The sequence below is a fragment of the Tupaia chinensis genome, unplaced genomic scaffold, assembly GCF_000334495.1.
Source record: "Tupaia chinensis unplaced genomic scaffold, TupChi_1.0 Scaffold000097_1, whole genome shotgun sequence".
Taxonomy (NCBI): domain Eukaryota; kingdom Metazoa; phylum Chordata; class Mammalia; order Scandentia; family Tupaiidae; genus Tupaia; species Tupaia belangeri.
In genome coordinates, this window is record NW_006159559.1 from 5,299,206 (window position 1) to 5,315,464 (window position 16,259).

The 16,259-nt window shown below is 35.2% G+C and overlaps 1 protein-coding gene across 1 annotated transcript in view; it reads right to left on the reverse strand.

Annotated features, from left to right (window-relative positions):
• Positions 1–16,259, reverse strand: part of IBTK (inhibitor of Bruton tyrosine kinase) — a 103,393-nt gene that overhangs the window by 13,018 nt on the left and 74,116 nt on the right. Inside the window, 3 exon segments of the mRNA XM_006143349.3 lie at positions 775–924; positions 14,646–14,789; positions 15,926–16,018. Of these exon segments, the coding sequence (XP_006143411.1) occupies positions 775–924; positions 14,646–14,789; positions 15,926–16,018 (387 nt within the window).

The following is a 16,259-nucleotide window of genomic DNA, read 5'->3' on the forward strand; positions in this document are numbered from 1 at the left end:
CTCTGGACTCCCACATAGTTGACCATGGTTCAAGTTCTGGACCCCAGTGGCTTAAAACTCATACTGGATATGCGTGCAAGCATGCCCAAAATCCCAGGGGAGAATGGAGGGAGAAGGGACTGCAGCATAGCCATCCCGGTAGGTGATTTCTAGTTTTCCATCTCTCTGTCTCTTGTCTCTCTGACGAGCACAAGCACCCTATAGCAAAAATCTCTCCTAAAAAAAAAATCCACACAACGAAATATTACCAAATAATAAAGTGGAATCAACTGTTGATACACAGAATATTTATGAACCTCAAAATAATAATGCTGAATGAAAGACAAATTGAAAAACAGCATATGCTATATGATTCCTCCCATCGAAAATTCTAAAATATACAAGCTAGTATATATTGCTAGAAGCAGATTAGTAGATGCCTGGGGAGTGAGATAAGCACAGAAAGGAAGAAGAGATTACGAAGGAGCATAAGGAAACTTCTGAGAAAGATGATTATGTTCACCATCTTGAATGCTGTGATGGTTTCACAGATATATACATATATCAAAAGTTCAAATTATATCATTTAAATACACGGTTTATTGTAAGCCAATTTTATCCCAATAAGTGCTTCAAAAAAGAAGGGGGAGGGAACATATGTTAATTTTAATTTAAATGCAAAAGAATGATAAAAATCTGCTTCATAAGTTTTTAAAGATTTCAGAACATAAAACCATTAGAGTATTTTAAGATAGAACAATAAACAATATATTTGTTTTAAATTTATAATATTACCTTACAGCTTTTGGAACTTGGGAATTTTCGATTCCTTTAGAGCAGGTTTTTTTGACATGATCTCCTGAAGTATGGCTGGTAACAGATTTTTTTTCTTCCAGTAAGAAATTACGGAATGACTTGGATGAAACTGAATGTAGAGAAGATGTCCTGGAAAAGAAAGCAAATACCACATTAAAAAGTGAATTTTGAAAATCCTTTATTGTTGGTAGTAACAAGGGAATGACAGAGTGTACAACAAAATTTCATAATGATGTTATGTAATTATAGTTTTCAATGTCATGCTGGATACTCGCTGTCAGTTGTGTTCTAATCATAACTACCCACAAGAAAAAGTAATCAAGGGAGACTAACACTGGGATTACTGAGATGTTGAACTTAGCAAAGATATTAAAATAGCTATTATAACTATGTCTCAGATAACATCAAACAAATGGGCTGAGAATGAATTAAATAGGTAAACTCAGTGGAGGAAAAGAACAAAATGACAATTTAAGAATTTTTAATACAATATTTAAAAAACAAAATTCACTTAATGGACTTAGCAAATTGAAGAGTTAGTGAACTTAAAGATAAATCTGGGGCTAGCAGATGGCGTAATAGTTACATCACTGGATTCCCACATAGTCCACTGCAGTTCAAGTCCTGGACTTGCTGAGTGCATGTGTGAGAATGCCCAAGATCCTGAGAGGGGAAGGGGATGTTGCATCGCTATACCCCGAGGGGGTGATTTCTTTCTTTGTTTCTGCCTCTCTTTGTCTCTCCAGTGAGCACACATGCGCTATAGCAAAGATCTCTCTAAAAAACAGATAAATCAGAATTTTTTAATATGAAGAACAGAGAGAAGAGACTAAATATAATATAAATCTGCCATGATGAAATATGGTATTATATTAAAAGGTTTACCATATGTGTAACTGCAGATCAAGCAGAGGCAAAAGATATGCCAGAAAAAAATACTTAATGACACAATGGCCAAAAATTTCCCGAATTTGGTGGAAAACGTGAATTTAGATTCAAGAATGTTAGCAAACTCCACAGAAGATAAATATAAAACACACACACAATTTTGGCATATCACAAACGAACAGCTAAAAACCAAAGATAAAAAGAAAATCTTGGTGGCCTGTAGACAGTGTAGTGGTTACACTTCTGGACTCCCAGATGGCCTACCGCAGTCCCAGACCCGGTGGCTCGAAACTCATGACAGGCATGTGTGCATGTGTGCCCAAGATCCTGGGAGGAGGACAGAGGGGAAGGGATCATAGGATTGGCCATCCCACCGTGGGGTGATTTCTCACTTTCCCTCTCACTTTCTCTGTCTCTCTCTCTAGTGAGTGCAGGCACCCTAAGGCAAAAACTTCTTAAAAAAAAAAGAAAAAAACTTGAACATCATCAAAGAAACACAACACAATATAAAAATAGCTACCTTATGATTAAAAACAATAGAGGCCAAAAAACAATAGGACATCTTTAATATGATGAAAGTGGATAAAAATATCAATCCAGAATTCTATATCCATATGACAGACTGGAAGAGGATCCTCTCCAAGTCAGGCTTGACATGAGAATAGCCTTCCTTAAATATGATTGTAGCACTGAGGGAGACCTTGAGTCAGGGGCACCCAACTAAGATTCCTGACCCAAAGGAATTATAGATAATAAATGTTGGTTGTTTTAAACCACTGTTTAGTGATAATTTGTTATAAAGAAACAGATAACTAAATACAAGACATCATAGCATTAAAAAAATAATGACTTAATATCATGTAAATAAGCTTGACAATCTACATGGAATGGGCAAATATCTTTTAAAAAATAAACTACGAGAGAAATGTATGTATATATACATACATATATACATATATACATATTATATATATGTGCGTGTGTGTATATATATATACATATATATATATATATATACACACACAAATCTGTATCTATTTTAAAAACGGAATTAATCCCACTAGTTCTTTAATTGTAGTAATTGACAACTTGATTCTAAAATTTATATAAAACTACAAATACACACATGCACAAAGTGAGAAGATAAAACAAATTACACTAATCAAGGCAATGGGATGTTGGCTTAATGACTGACAGAACAATGGAACAGAACAAAGAACCCTCAAATACAACCTCATGTATATAGTAATCTTTTTTGGGGGGGAGAGGTTTTTGCAATAGGGTGTGTGCACTCACTAGAAAGCCAGAGAGAAACAGAGACAGAAAGTGAGAAATCACCCCCCAGGGGAGATGGCCACACTGCAATCCCTTCTCTTCCATTCTCCTCTTGGGATCTAAGGCACACACGTATGCACGCATACATGCCCAGCTTGAGTTTAAGCCACCAGGTCCAGGACTCGAACTACGGTCGACTATATGGGAGTCTAGCAACATAGCCATTGCGCCAACTGCTGGTCCCGTATACAGTGATTTGATTTTTAATTGAATTGCTAAAGCAATTCAGTAGGAAAGGTGTTTTCAAATGGTATTAGTACAACTGGAAATTCTTACAGAAAAAATGAACCACAAAAAATGAACTATTTGTTCTATACCCCCAAATTAATTTGAGATGAATCAAATACTTAAATGTAAAAACGAAGTAAACTAGAAAATAGAAGACTATCTTCATAACTTGGTTATAGGCAAAGGCTTCTTAGACAGGACAAAGCAATAACAGATTAAGAAATGACAATTAGGGGCTGGCAGGTGGCATGGTGGTGAAGAGTCCATGGATGAACTCTCATGTGGGTGATCACGGTTCTAGACCTGGTGGCTTACTTTCTTGCTTTCTCTCTCTCTGTCTCTCTCTCACTGGTCAAATTAAAAAAATAATAAATAAAACTAAATAATCATTTTTTAAAATATCTGACAATTAAATTTAACCAAAATTAAAAACATCTACTCATCAGTAGACATCAGTAAGAAAAGTGAGAAAACATTTGCAAACATATATCCAACAAAGTCTTTTATCCAGAAGATAAAAAGAACTCTTTGAACACAATACAGACTGAGCATCCCTTCCTAACTTGAAAATCTGAAATCGGAAGGCTCCAAAATCTGAAACTTTAATGACAACACAACCTCGCAAGAAATTCCACACCTAACCTCAAGTCATGGTTCGGTACAAACACTGCAACACAAAATACTGTAGAAAATTACCTTCAGACAATGTGTACAAGGTATATATGAAACATAAATGAATTTGCTATTTAGACTTGGATCCTCTCGCTGAGGTATTTAATTATATATATGCAAATATTCTAAAACCTGAAAAAAATCTGAAATTTGAAATACTTCTCAATCTAAGCATTACAGATAAAGAATGATGGAACTCTAATAAGAGCCACAAATAATAAAAAGACAACTAATTTTTCTTTTTCTTTGAGAACATATGCTCCCAAGAAAGCAAGCGAGTGAGAGAAAGTGAGACAACACTCTCCAGTGGGGAGGGTCACATGGCAATTCCTTCTGCTCCATTCTTGTCTCATGAGTTGGGCACAAATAAACATGAGCCCAATATGATTTTCGAGCTTCCAGGTCCAGGACTCAAACCATGGTTGGCCACATGAGATCCAACATCTTAACCACCACACCCCTGCTGGCCCAAGACAACTTTCTTTCTTTCTTTTTTTTAAAGAGAGATATTTTTGCTATAGGATGCGTGCACTTGCCAGAGAGACAGAAACAGGGAGACAGAAAGCGGGAAATCACCCGTCAACAGGGATGATCACACTTCAATCCCTTCTACATTCTCCCCTCGGGATCTTGGGATGACAAATAGCAAGTAAAAAGATGTGAACAGATACTTTACAAAAGAAGTATGCAATGGCCAATAAGCACATGAAAAAAGTGCTCATTACTCATCAGAGAAACACAAACTAAAATCACAATGAGACCACTACATACATACCAGAATGGAGAAATTTAATTGACAATACAAAATGTTGGCAATGATGCAGAACAACCAAGACTCTCACTATAAAAGGCCTGGCAGTTTTTTAGAAAGTAAACATGTATCTTCCGTAATCTAGCAATATTAATTCCTAGAATTTACTCAAGAAAAAGTAACATAATATGAATATAAAAAGACCAAATGAGAATGTCACAGCAGTTTTATTCATGATAGCCCCCAAACAGGAAAATGTCTAAGTGTTCATCAATAGGAATATAAATTGTGGTATTTTCATACATGAGAAAACTACTGAGCAAAAAAAGGGAATAAACTATTCATACAAGTAACATGGATGTATTTGAAAAACATGCTAAGTGAAAGAAGTCCGACGAAAAAAGGGACCTTACATTTCATTCCAAAATTATATGAATTTCTAGAACAGGTGAAACTAACCCATGGCCAAAAAGAAAAATCACAACAGTGGTTGTTACTGAGGTAAGTGAGACTAAGAATCATTCTGAAACTTCTAGAAAAATGGTAGCCCAGCAATTTATAATAAAGACACAATGACAAAGTAGGATTTACTCCAGAAATGTAAAAATCAATTTTATGCCACAAAAATTCAATCATTATAATCTACCACTTTACAGAATAAAATAGAAAGCTTCTATGAAAAAAAGAAATCCTATAATGAAGTCAATAGGTACATCAAAATAATGAAATATTTAGAAATAAATTTAACAAGATATGGGTAAACTCCATACAGTGAAACTTTTTAAAACACTGCTGAAAGAAATTAAAGGTGATCTATAAGATTTACTTGTGTTATGGTCATGACTGGAAAACTCAACATTGTTTAAGTTGTCAATCCTCTACAAACTGATCTACAAATTCAAAGCAATACTCAACAAAATCCCTTTAGGTTTTTTCTTATTTATTTATTCTTTTTTTAATAAGCTAAATGTAAGATTTAAATAAACATGGAAGAGATAAAATAGAAAAGATAATTTTAAAATGAAAAAACAAAATCAGACAACTTACGTTACCTAGTTTCAATACTTATATGGTATCATTGTCACGTCATTATGATATAGGCATGACAATATACAAATGGAAACGAATACATTCAGAGGTAGATCCACAAGCAGTAAAAGAGGAAAAGAATAATCTTTTCAATAAATTGTCCCGAAACAACTAGATATCTGTATGAGAATAAAAGAAAACAAAAATCTCGACCTCTACCTTACTCTATAATACGTAAAAATAAAATTTAAATGAATCTTAAATCCAATAAAAACTAAACCCATTAAGGACCAGCACATGGCATGGTGGTTAAGATGCTGGATTACCACATAGCCAACCATGGTTAAAGTCCCAGACATGGCAGCTTTTTCTCTCTCTCACTCTGGTGGAGTGGCACACATGCCCTACACCAAATTAAAATAGTAGTAGTAATAATAACTATTATTATTAATATACTCTTTACATGAAGTTCTTGCCATAGGGCAGACGCCACCACGCCCTTTACATGAAGTTTTTAAACAGGCAGAAACTAAGCTAGAGTAATAAAAATTTCATTAGTAGCAACCTGAGATAGGGTGGAGGATAAGGCCTGATTAAGAAAAAGTATTGGGATGATGAAAATTTTCTTATCTTTACTGGGTTGGTAATCATACAGGTGTGTACCTATCAGAATTCCAAATATACACTTAAACTTAGTGCATTTGCTGTACATAAATTACACCTCAATAAAATAGAATGTTTGAAAGTTCTGTTTGGGGCTGGCCCTATAGCTTAGTGGTTAAGGAAGTCAGATCCCAAATGGCCATATTCAGTACATATGTCAGCACCAGTGGGTTAAAATACACCTAAAGCATATATGTGTTTGTACCCAAATCTCAAGAGGATGGAGAAATTGAGGAGAAGGGATTTGAGAATCATCATGCTCCCACTGGAACGGTGCATTCTCCCCATCTTTCTCTCTCTCCATCTTCTCTAGTGGGCACACAAGCTCTCTGGCAATTTATAGAAACAAAAAGAAAATTCTGTCTCAAAAAACAAACAAAACACATGCAATGAAATTTATTGTACCTCCTCCTAAAAGACTAAAATTAAAAAGATAAAAAATGTCACTTATTAAGGAGACAGGGAAGTTTAATTCTTACATGTCTCTGGTTAGAGTGTTTAGTGGTATCTATTATGCTAACTGCTGGTCCCTAGTGGTATCTATTAAAACTGAATATATTTATACCCTAGAAGAGAGTAATTGTAGCCTAGTTATATAACCAATAAAAATGCAAAAATATATTCACCAAAGACACTGAACTACAATCTCATGGCAGTACTAATCCTAACAGTGAAACAATGAAACTATTCAAACCCAGGACAAAATGATGAATGAATAGTGGTGTATTTACACAATGGAATAGTTAATACTCAACAAAATATCAGTAAATTCCATAAATGTTGATCAAAAGCAATAGAAACTAAACCAAAAAAAAAAAAAAAGTCAGGATAGGGAACACAGGAAAGTATGAGAGTAAAAGAATAGAAGGGTGGTTGGAGGAAACATCTGAGATGCTGATAATATCCCTTCTTAACCTGATTTATCCCAGAGATGCAAGGATGGTTCGTCATATACAAATCAATAAATGTGATATACTACACTGACAGAAAGACAAAAATCATATGATCATCTCAAAAGATGCAGAAAAGTATCTGATAAAATAGATGTTCTTTTATAATAAACACAAACAAATATGGTATAGAAGGCACATATCTCAATGTATTAAAGGCCATAACAGACCCACAGTCTAAATCACAATGAGTGAGAAAAAGTTGAAAGTCTTTCTTCTGAGAGCTGGAAAAGTACAAGAATGACCACTTTTATACTTCTATTCAACACAGTACTGATAGTCCCAGCCAGAGCAATTATGGAGGAGAAGGAAATAAAGGGCATCTAAATGGGAAAGGAGGAAGTCCTTTTCTATACACAGATAACATTATCTTATATATTCAGAAACCTAAAGACTGCACCAAAATATTGTTACAGTTGATAAGCAAACTTTGTACAGATGTAGGACACAACAAAATCTACATTCAAAAGCCAACAGAATTTTATACAACAATGAACTAGGTGAAAAATGAAGGAAGCCATCACATGTCCATTAGCTACAATAAAATACTAGGAATAGAGCTATCCCTATAGCCTAGCAGCTGTACCCCACATGGCCGACCAGAGTTCTAATAAAAGTCTCAGTGGTTTGATATATACACCTGGAATGTACACATGCATGCCCCAAATCCTGACAGGTTAGAGAAATGGAGGAGAAGAGCACAGCATGACCATGCCCCACTAGGAGCACTTCATCTCCCCAACTCCCTTCTCTGTCTCTCCGTGTTTCTCTCTGGTGAGCATATGCACCTTCTGGTAATTAAAACAAAACAAAACAAAACAAAAAAACAACTTAGGAATAAAATTACCCAAGGAAGTAAAAAATGTCTACAATGAAAACCATAAAATACTGATGAAAGAAACTGAAGAACCAAAAAATTGAAAGACATCCCATATCAATGGAATGGCTATTGTTAAAATGTCCACACTACCAAAACATGATCTACAAAATCAATGCAATATTTATCAAAATAGCAATGGCATTCTTCACAGAAATAAAAAAGTCACAAAATTCATACGGCACCATGAAAGACCCAGAAGAGCCAATCCTGAGTAAAAAGAACAAAACTGGGGAATCACACTACCTCACTTCAAAATATACTACCAAGCTAGGGACCAGCAGTTAGCGTAATGCCTATGTCACTGGACTCCCATGTAGTAGATCGCAGTTCAAGTCCCGGACCTGGCAGCTTAAACTCACGCTGGGCGCGTATGCGTGCCTGCCCCAGATCCCGAGAGGAGAATGGAGGAGAAGGGATTGCAGTGTGGCCATCCTCCCTGGGGGGTGATTTCTCACTTTCTGTCTCTCTGTCTCTGTCTCTTTCTGGCAAGCACATGCGCCCTATAGCAAAAACCTCTCCAAAAAAAGAAAGAAAATATATATATATTACCAAGCTAGAATAACTAAACAAAATGGTACCATCAGTAAAACAAACAAAGACACCCAGACATCCAGACTAGAATAAAAACTCAGAAACAAAACCACATATATACAGTAAACTGATTTTCAACAAACATGCCAAGAACATTCACTGGAGAAAAGAACAGCTTCTTCAATAAACGGTGCTGAAAAAAAAATGAGTATAAATAGGTAAAAGAAAAAAACTAGATGTCTATCTCTCATATACAAAAATCAACTCAAAATGAACTAAAGACTTAAATGTAAGACATGAAACTAATAAAAATATATAGGAAACATTTCAGGGCAAAGGCCTTGGCAAAGATACTTTAAGACTTCAAAAGCACATACAACAAAAACAAAAACAGACCATTGAGATTATATCAAACTAAAAAGCTGAACAATCAACAAAGGAAACAAAAGGAAAAAACAACCTATATAGAATGGGAGAAAATAGTTATAAATTAAACATCTGACAAGGGATTAACAACCAGGATACACAAAGAACTCAAACAACTCAGCAACACAACATCTAATTTAAAATGAGCAAATGATCTCAAAGACAGTTTTCAAAAGAAGACATATAAATGGCCAAAAAGCATATGAAAAAATTCTCAACACTTCAAAATATCAGGGAAATATAAATAAAAAGTACAATGAGATGTCATCTTACCTCAGATTGGCTAGTATCATGTTATTAAATGTTGGTGAGAATAAAAAGAAAGATAACTCTTTTACACTATTGTTAGGAATTTACATCAGTATAGCCATTATGGAAAACAGTATGAAATGTCTCTAAAAAATTAAAAATAGACCTGCCATATAATCCAGCAATCTCACTATATGCCACATATCAACAAAAAATTTTTAAAAAAAAAAGTTGTAGAGATTTTTGCACTCCCCTATGACTGCAGTACTATTCACAATAGCTAAGATACGCAATCAACCCATGCATCTATCAACAGACAAATAAAGGAAATGTGATAAATAGACAGAAAATACTGTTCAGCTATTAAAAAAGAATACTATCATTTGAGGCAATACCAATGAGCCTGAAGGATATATGTGAAGTGAAATAACCTAGGCACAGAGACAAAAGTCACATGTTCTCACTCAAATGTGGGGAACTAAAAAAGTTGGGCTTATAGTACGAGAGAATAGAATAGTGATTCTCAGAGGCTGAGAAAGGTAGGGAACAAAAAGAGGGATTAGAGAGATGTCAATAAATATATACAAAATTAGCTAGATAAGAGGAATAAATTCTAGTATTCTATAGCATAATAGAGTAACTATAGTTAACAAAATATTATATTTTTGGAACAGCTAAAAGACGATTTTAACTATCCCAAGAAAATGTAATCATAAATGTTTAAAGTTATGGTTATGCTAATTACCCTAATTACCCTGACTTGATTATTGCACATTGTATTTTTGTACTGAAAAAAATCACAATGTACCCCATCAATATGTACAACTATTATTATGTGTCAAAAATTTTTTTAAATTATACATAAAGAACATACAAAACCTGAAAAAAAAACACTGAGACAACAGTGCTCCCTAAAAAGAGCTGAAGACAGGGGCCAGGTGGTGCTGGGGTGGTTCAGGCATCTGAATCCCACATAGCTGACTATGTAGCTCAAATCCTGGACCCAGGAAGCTGGAAAAACATGTCATTCATGTGTGTGCTAAAAATTCTGAGAGGAGAAGGAATTGCAATGTGGCCACCCCCCAAGGAAGTGATTTCTCTCTCTCTCTGGAGTGATACACAGGCCCTATAACAAAACTAAAAAGCCAAAGATAATACAGATGAAAAGAAAAAGATGACTCACACTTGGTTTTTATAATATATAAGCTAAGCATCTATTCATAACAAAATCAACTGGAAACTGTCGCCAATTTTCCATTCATTCAGTAAAGGTTAAATCAGTACAAACTATCATACATAATATCTTTCTAAATAAAAAAAAAATCCTAAAAGTCTAAAACTTAAAATATATTAAAGAAATCAGTTAGGAGCTAGCAGGTGGTTAAGGCACTGGACTCCCACATGGCCAACTGCAGTTTGAATCCCCAGCCCAGCAGCCTGAAAATCATGCTAGCTACATGTGCATGCGTGCCCAAAATCCTAGGAGGAGAATGGAGAAGGGACGGCAACATGGCCATCCCCCAGGGGATGATTTCTCACTTTCCTTCTGTGTCTGTCACAACTATCAGTATAAAAAGCAAAAGTTGTCAGATTCATCCTAGTATTTAGGTGTTAGAAATGATACATTGGGTGGTCAGAAAAGTCTGATACATTTTTGCATAGAAAAACAGAAAAAACACATCATGACTTTTCTGACAACTCAATATATCCAAAATAGTTATCTGCAAAAATTTACTTAGGATAACATCTCCGTAAGAATAAATATAGGTGAAATGCTTAGGAAATATTTTTAACTCACATATTTACTAATTATGCAGCGGTTACCTAGAAAAAGGTCTTGTGCAGATGTCTTTTCTTTCCATTGATTATGCCATAATTTAAAAGACTTTCTGATTACTCACAATTCCACTTTCCTAACTCATAAGATCCATCTATTTTCCATCATAGCAGCCACAGAAACTTTATGGAGAAGCATTTGTAGATATTTGCATCCACAAAAAATTAGCCAGGATTTTGTTCCTTACCTAAAGTTGCCCTGAAATTTTTGCTTTAATGAATAAAATTTCTAGCTATAAAAAAAGCTAGTTAAATAACTGAAATTAGTTTATATTGTATATTTTAGCTCCAAATGGAAATTGGAAGAATTTACATTCACGCATCAAGCCAAGCCAGGCCACAAAGACTGCATTCTTGCACTTAATATGACTGGTAAGAAATGTATTATTTCTCCAAGTAAAATGTTTGACAATGAAAAGTGGCCAAATCCCATATACACATTTGGTGTTTTCACATTAAATTTGAAACTCAAACAATTAGAACATCACTTTTTTTGTTTCTTTGTTAAAAAAAGTATGTTATTTTAATTATATTTAAGTTTACTTATGTCTTCTGTAAGAGAGAGAAGCATTCCTAAAAGGGTCCGTCATCACACCACAATCTACCTCCACCTTCAAACACCCCAGATCATTGGCACACAAGTGCCTGGTCTACTTAAGTAGATCTCTAGACACAACCCTGAAATCCTCCCATGTGCTTCTGCTTTCTCCAGGCATCTCATTTCACTGCTGCATCAGGTCAGCCACAGAACTTCATTTTAATACAAAAACCAATTATCTTTATTACTCTCCATTGCCACAGCTAACTACAAACAGCAGGAGTACAACTATATACTAGGGGCTGTACAGATAAGGTGCATTAATGTATGAATAAACTAGTGAAAATCCTACCAGAACCTCAAGCATTCTTAGACATTTTTTTTTTATTTGCCAGAGGGCATGTGGCTTGCAGAGATACAGAGAGCAGAAGGAGAGAGAAAAAGCACCCCTAGTAGGGCACTGTCATAATAGAATCTTTTCTCCTCCATTTCTCCATCTTGTCAAGATTTGGAGCATGCACAAAATGTCCCTGTGTGTTTTTCAAGCCACTGTCCAGAACTCAAACTGTGTAGTTGGCAATGCAGGACCAGGCTCCCTTAACCACAAGACTCCAGGGCTGGCCCAAAACTTAAACTTTTAATTTGTGATTTACTAATGAACTACACATTAATCTTATGGTAAGATAAACATATTACTATAGAAAGAAAATTTCATTAGATGATTCTTCAGATGATGATGTGCCTTTAAGACACTATTTTTTAAAGACCTTATAAGGCTGGCCCCATTGCCTAGTGGCTAAGGAAACAAACCCACATGACCCACCATGTTTCAAATCCCACCTTGGAGGCTTGAAAAACATGTTGGGTATGTGTGCAAGCATGCCAAAACTCCTGATAGGATAGAGAAATGTAGAAGAACTGTAGCATGACCATGCCCTAACCTGGAGTGCTTTCTCCCTCTCCCTCCCTCTAGCTGTCACTCTGTTTCTCTGGTGAGCACATGCACACTCTCACAATTAAAAAAGAAATTAAAAAGCAATGAACTAAAATCTTCTAAAAACCAAAAAACCTTAAACATAAGCCTCTATGATCAAGAGTATATTCTATATATATAATAAATAAATATATATATATATATATTTTTTTTTTTAAAGAGGTTTTCGCTATAGGGCGCATGCACTCGCCAGACAGACAGAGAGAGACATAGAGACAGAAAGCGAGAAATCACCCCCCAGGGGGGGTGGTCATGCCGCAATCCCTTCTCCTCCATTCTCCTCTTGGGATCTTGGGCATGCATGCACACACGCCTGGCGTGAGTTTTAAGCCACTGGGTCCGGGACACGAACCACAGTCGACTATGTAGGAGTCCAGCAACATAGCCATTACGCTAACTGCTGGTTCCCAATAAATTTGCTTTAAATGTTAATTTCCTAATTTATTTTTTTAAAGCAGAGCAAAATTTAAAAGCTCTAACTTTTCAAAAGCTAAAAGATACATGGAATGTTCTCAGAAAAATAATTATCCCATTCTTACTTCAAGCATGCATTATTTCTATCTACATTTTCTATGTATCTCATTAGAATCAAGTGATATATTATACTGAACAATGTGGTTTCCTCAATAATTTCAAATCCTAGAAAGCAAAAATCACATTAATTAATTTTATGTGTAGCGTTATCAATAATTATTGATAATTGTTATTAATCAAGCTATCAATAATTGATTTTATATGTAGAATTCAATTTAAAATACCTTATATTCATGTAAGGATTTAGGAAAGAAAATTACTCAACTACCTAATACTGGTTAGTTCAACTGATACTAAACATGCATCAAAGTTCTTAAATAAAAAAAAATTAAAAAGTTTATGTAAATATGTTCTTTAAATTTCTAACAAGTATTTTTAGATCTGTGCTATTGACTTAAGATAAAATTCCTATAACCTAATAAATCAAATATGTATACATTTTCCAATATATTTGTTTTAAATATATGCACAATTATTTATATACACATTTACACATATTATACATATATAATGTATAAATTACCTCAACTCACTGTTTAATAAGCACAAATAAAAGCATTAAATATGTTCAAAAGAGTAGCAGAAATGAACTTTAAAGATTATTGGGATAACAAAAATATAGTTGTAAAAAGCCATAAAAAAGCACAAATCATTAATCTTATGATAATGTAGATAACTCTCATCTTGACAATAGTTCAAAAAGAAATTGTCAATAGTTAGTAAATAAACATGAATCTCTATAGTATCCTAAGATATATAAAATTATTCATTTGTTTGTATTTTTTTCCAATCACATTTAAGAAAAAATATATATGGGCCAGCAGGTGGTGGTGACTAAGGCGAGGACATCCACATGGCCAACTGCAGTCTGAGTCCCAGACCTGGCAGCTTGAGAATCACCCAGGCATGTATGCATGTGCCCAAAATTCCAAGAGGAGAATGGAGAAGAGACTGTAGTACGGCCATACCGCCTGGGGGGTAATTTTTCTCTCTCTCTCTTCCTCTTTGGTAAGCACAAGAGTCCCATACCAAAAAAACAAATAAACAAAAAACAAACAAACAAACAAAAAACACTAAAAAGATATTTATCTACATATGGAAAAATATATTTGCATTTGAAAACTACAATGGATATGACAAAACATCTAAAATTAAAATAAAAATAAATAAGCGGAAATAAAGTATTTATTTCCTAAGTTCCAATTTTTAACTTAAAAACAAAGGGGGGAATGAAATATTTGAATACATTAGAAACATGGAGGGTGGGGGCAGGGAAGAAACTCAGAAATCAAACTACTCTAAAAGCCAATGCACAAATCGATGCCAATTTTAAAATCAGAGCATACCATGCATTCATTGGTTTGGGGGATTTTGAAGGAGCAGTTAAAACTGTTTCCACGCTATTCATTCCTGAATTGTTTTCTTTGGTAGTCAATGCAATCATTTTTCGTTGCTTCTGAGACAGTTTAACTCCATGAGAAATCATTTTGCTAGAAAATAAATTAAATCAATTAGTTTCACTGGCTTCATTGTTTCTGAGAAAAGTTAAATTCCATGATAAATGATTTTGTTAGAAATTAAATTAAAACAATTAGCATTGATTCCTGCTTAATGAAGGTTAAAGGTAATGATAATATTTTCTATTTACTTGGTATTTTTCAATTATTATTGGATAAAAACAGTAACAAATTTCAGTATCAGCATATACTACCAATGATCAAGCTATAGATACATATTAGCTCTCTAACATATCATATTTCTCAAAGGGCACTTGCATCACAATCCTTAAATCTTTGGCTTTTCTTCAGAAATAGCCCACATGATCTTTTTTTTTTTTTTTTGAGAGAAAAAATTCTGCTACAGGGGTATGTATTTGCCAGAGAGAGACAGACAAAGGCAGAAAGCGAGAAATCACCCTCCAAGGGGGATGGCCATGCCGTAATCCTTTATCCTCCAGTCTCCTCTTGGTATCTTGGGCATGTGCACACATACACTCCCCATGTGAGTTTTTAAGTCCCTGGGTCTGGGATTCAAACCACAGTTGACTACACGGGAGTCCAGTGACGTAACCATTACACCATCTGCTGATCCCTCCACAATGATCATTTTAGAGGCAAGTTTTTGACAAGCAATACTGCATTCCACATGAGCTGTTCTCACTCAATTCATTCTTTTAGCACACATTTAAGAAATAATATTATGATGGCAAAATCACCTAAAAAGGGGCTTATAGGGAACCAGCAGTTAGCGTAATGGCTATGTCGCTGGACTCCCACGTAGTCGACTGCGGTTCGTATCCTGGACCCGGTGGCTTAAAACTCACACCGGGCGCGTGTGCGTGCATGCCCAAGATCCCAAGAGGAGAATGGAGAAGGGATTGCGGCATGACCATCCCCCCTGGGGGGTGATTTCTCGCTTTCTGTCTCTGTCTCTCTCTGTCCGTCTGGCGAGCGCACGCGCCCTACAGCAAAAACCTCTCCAAAAAAAAAAGGGGGGCTTATAATTATAACATCAAATGCAGAAAAATAAAAGGAAGACGTAGTAGGTCTTTCCAACTCTTTAGAGCAAAAATATAACACAACATGGCATGGCCTTATCTTTTTTAAAAGATTTTTTTTTAACTAACCCTATATTTGACTTTGGTGTAGCTCCACATCTTTGTCTGCTTTCTTCTATTTCCATGATGGTTCTGAGATCCACAACAGGAGGGCTGACAGGACTAAAAAGACATAAAATGTTACTTTACAAAGTATTCACTTAACTATAAAACCCAACTACCAAACTTCACTGAAAATAACTTAAATGGGGAACCAGCAGTTAGCGTAATGGCTATGTCGCTGGACTCCCACATAGTCGACCACGGTTCGCATCCCGGACCCAGTGGCTTAAAACTCACGCCGGGCGCATGTGCGTGCGTGCGTGCCCAAGATCCCGAGAGGAGAATGGAGGAGAAGGGATTG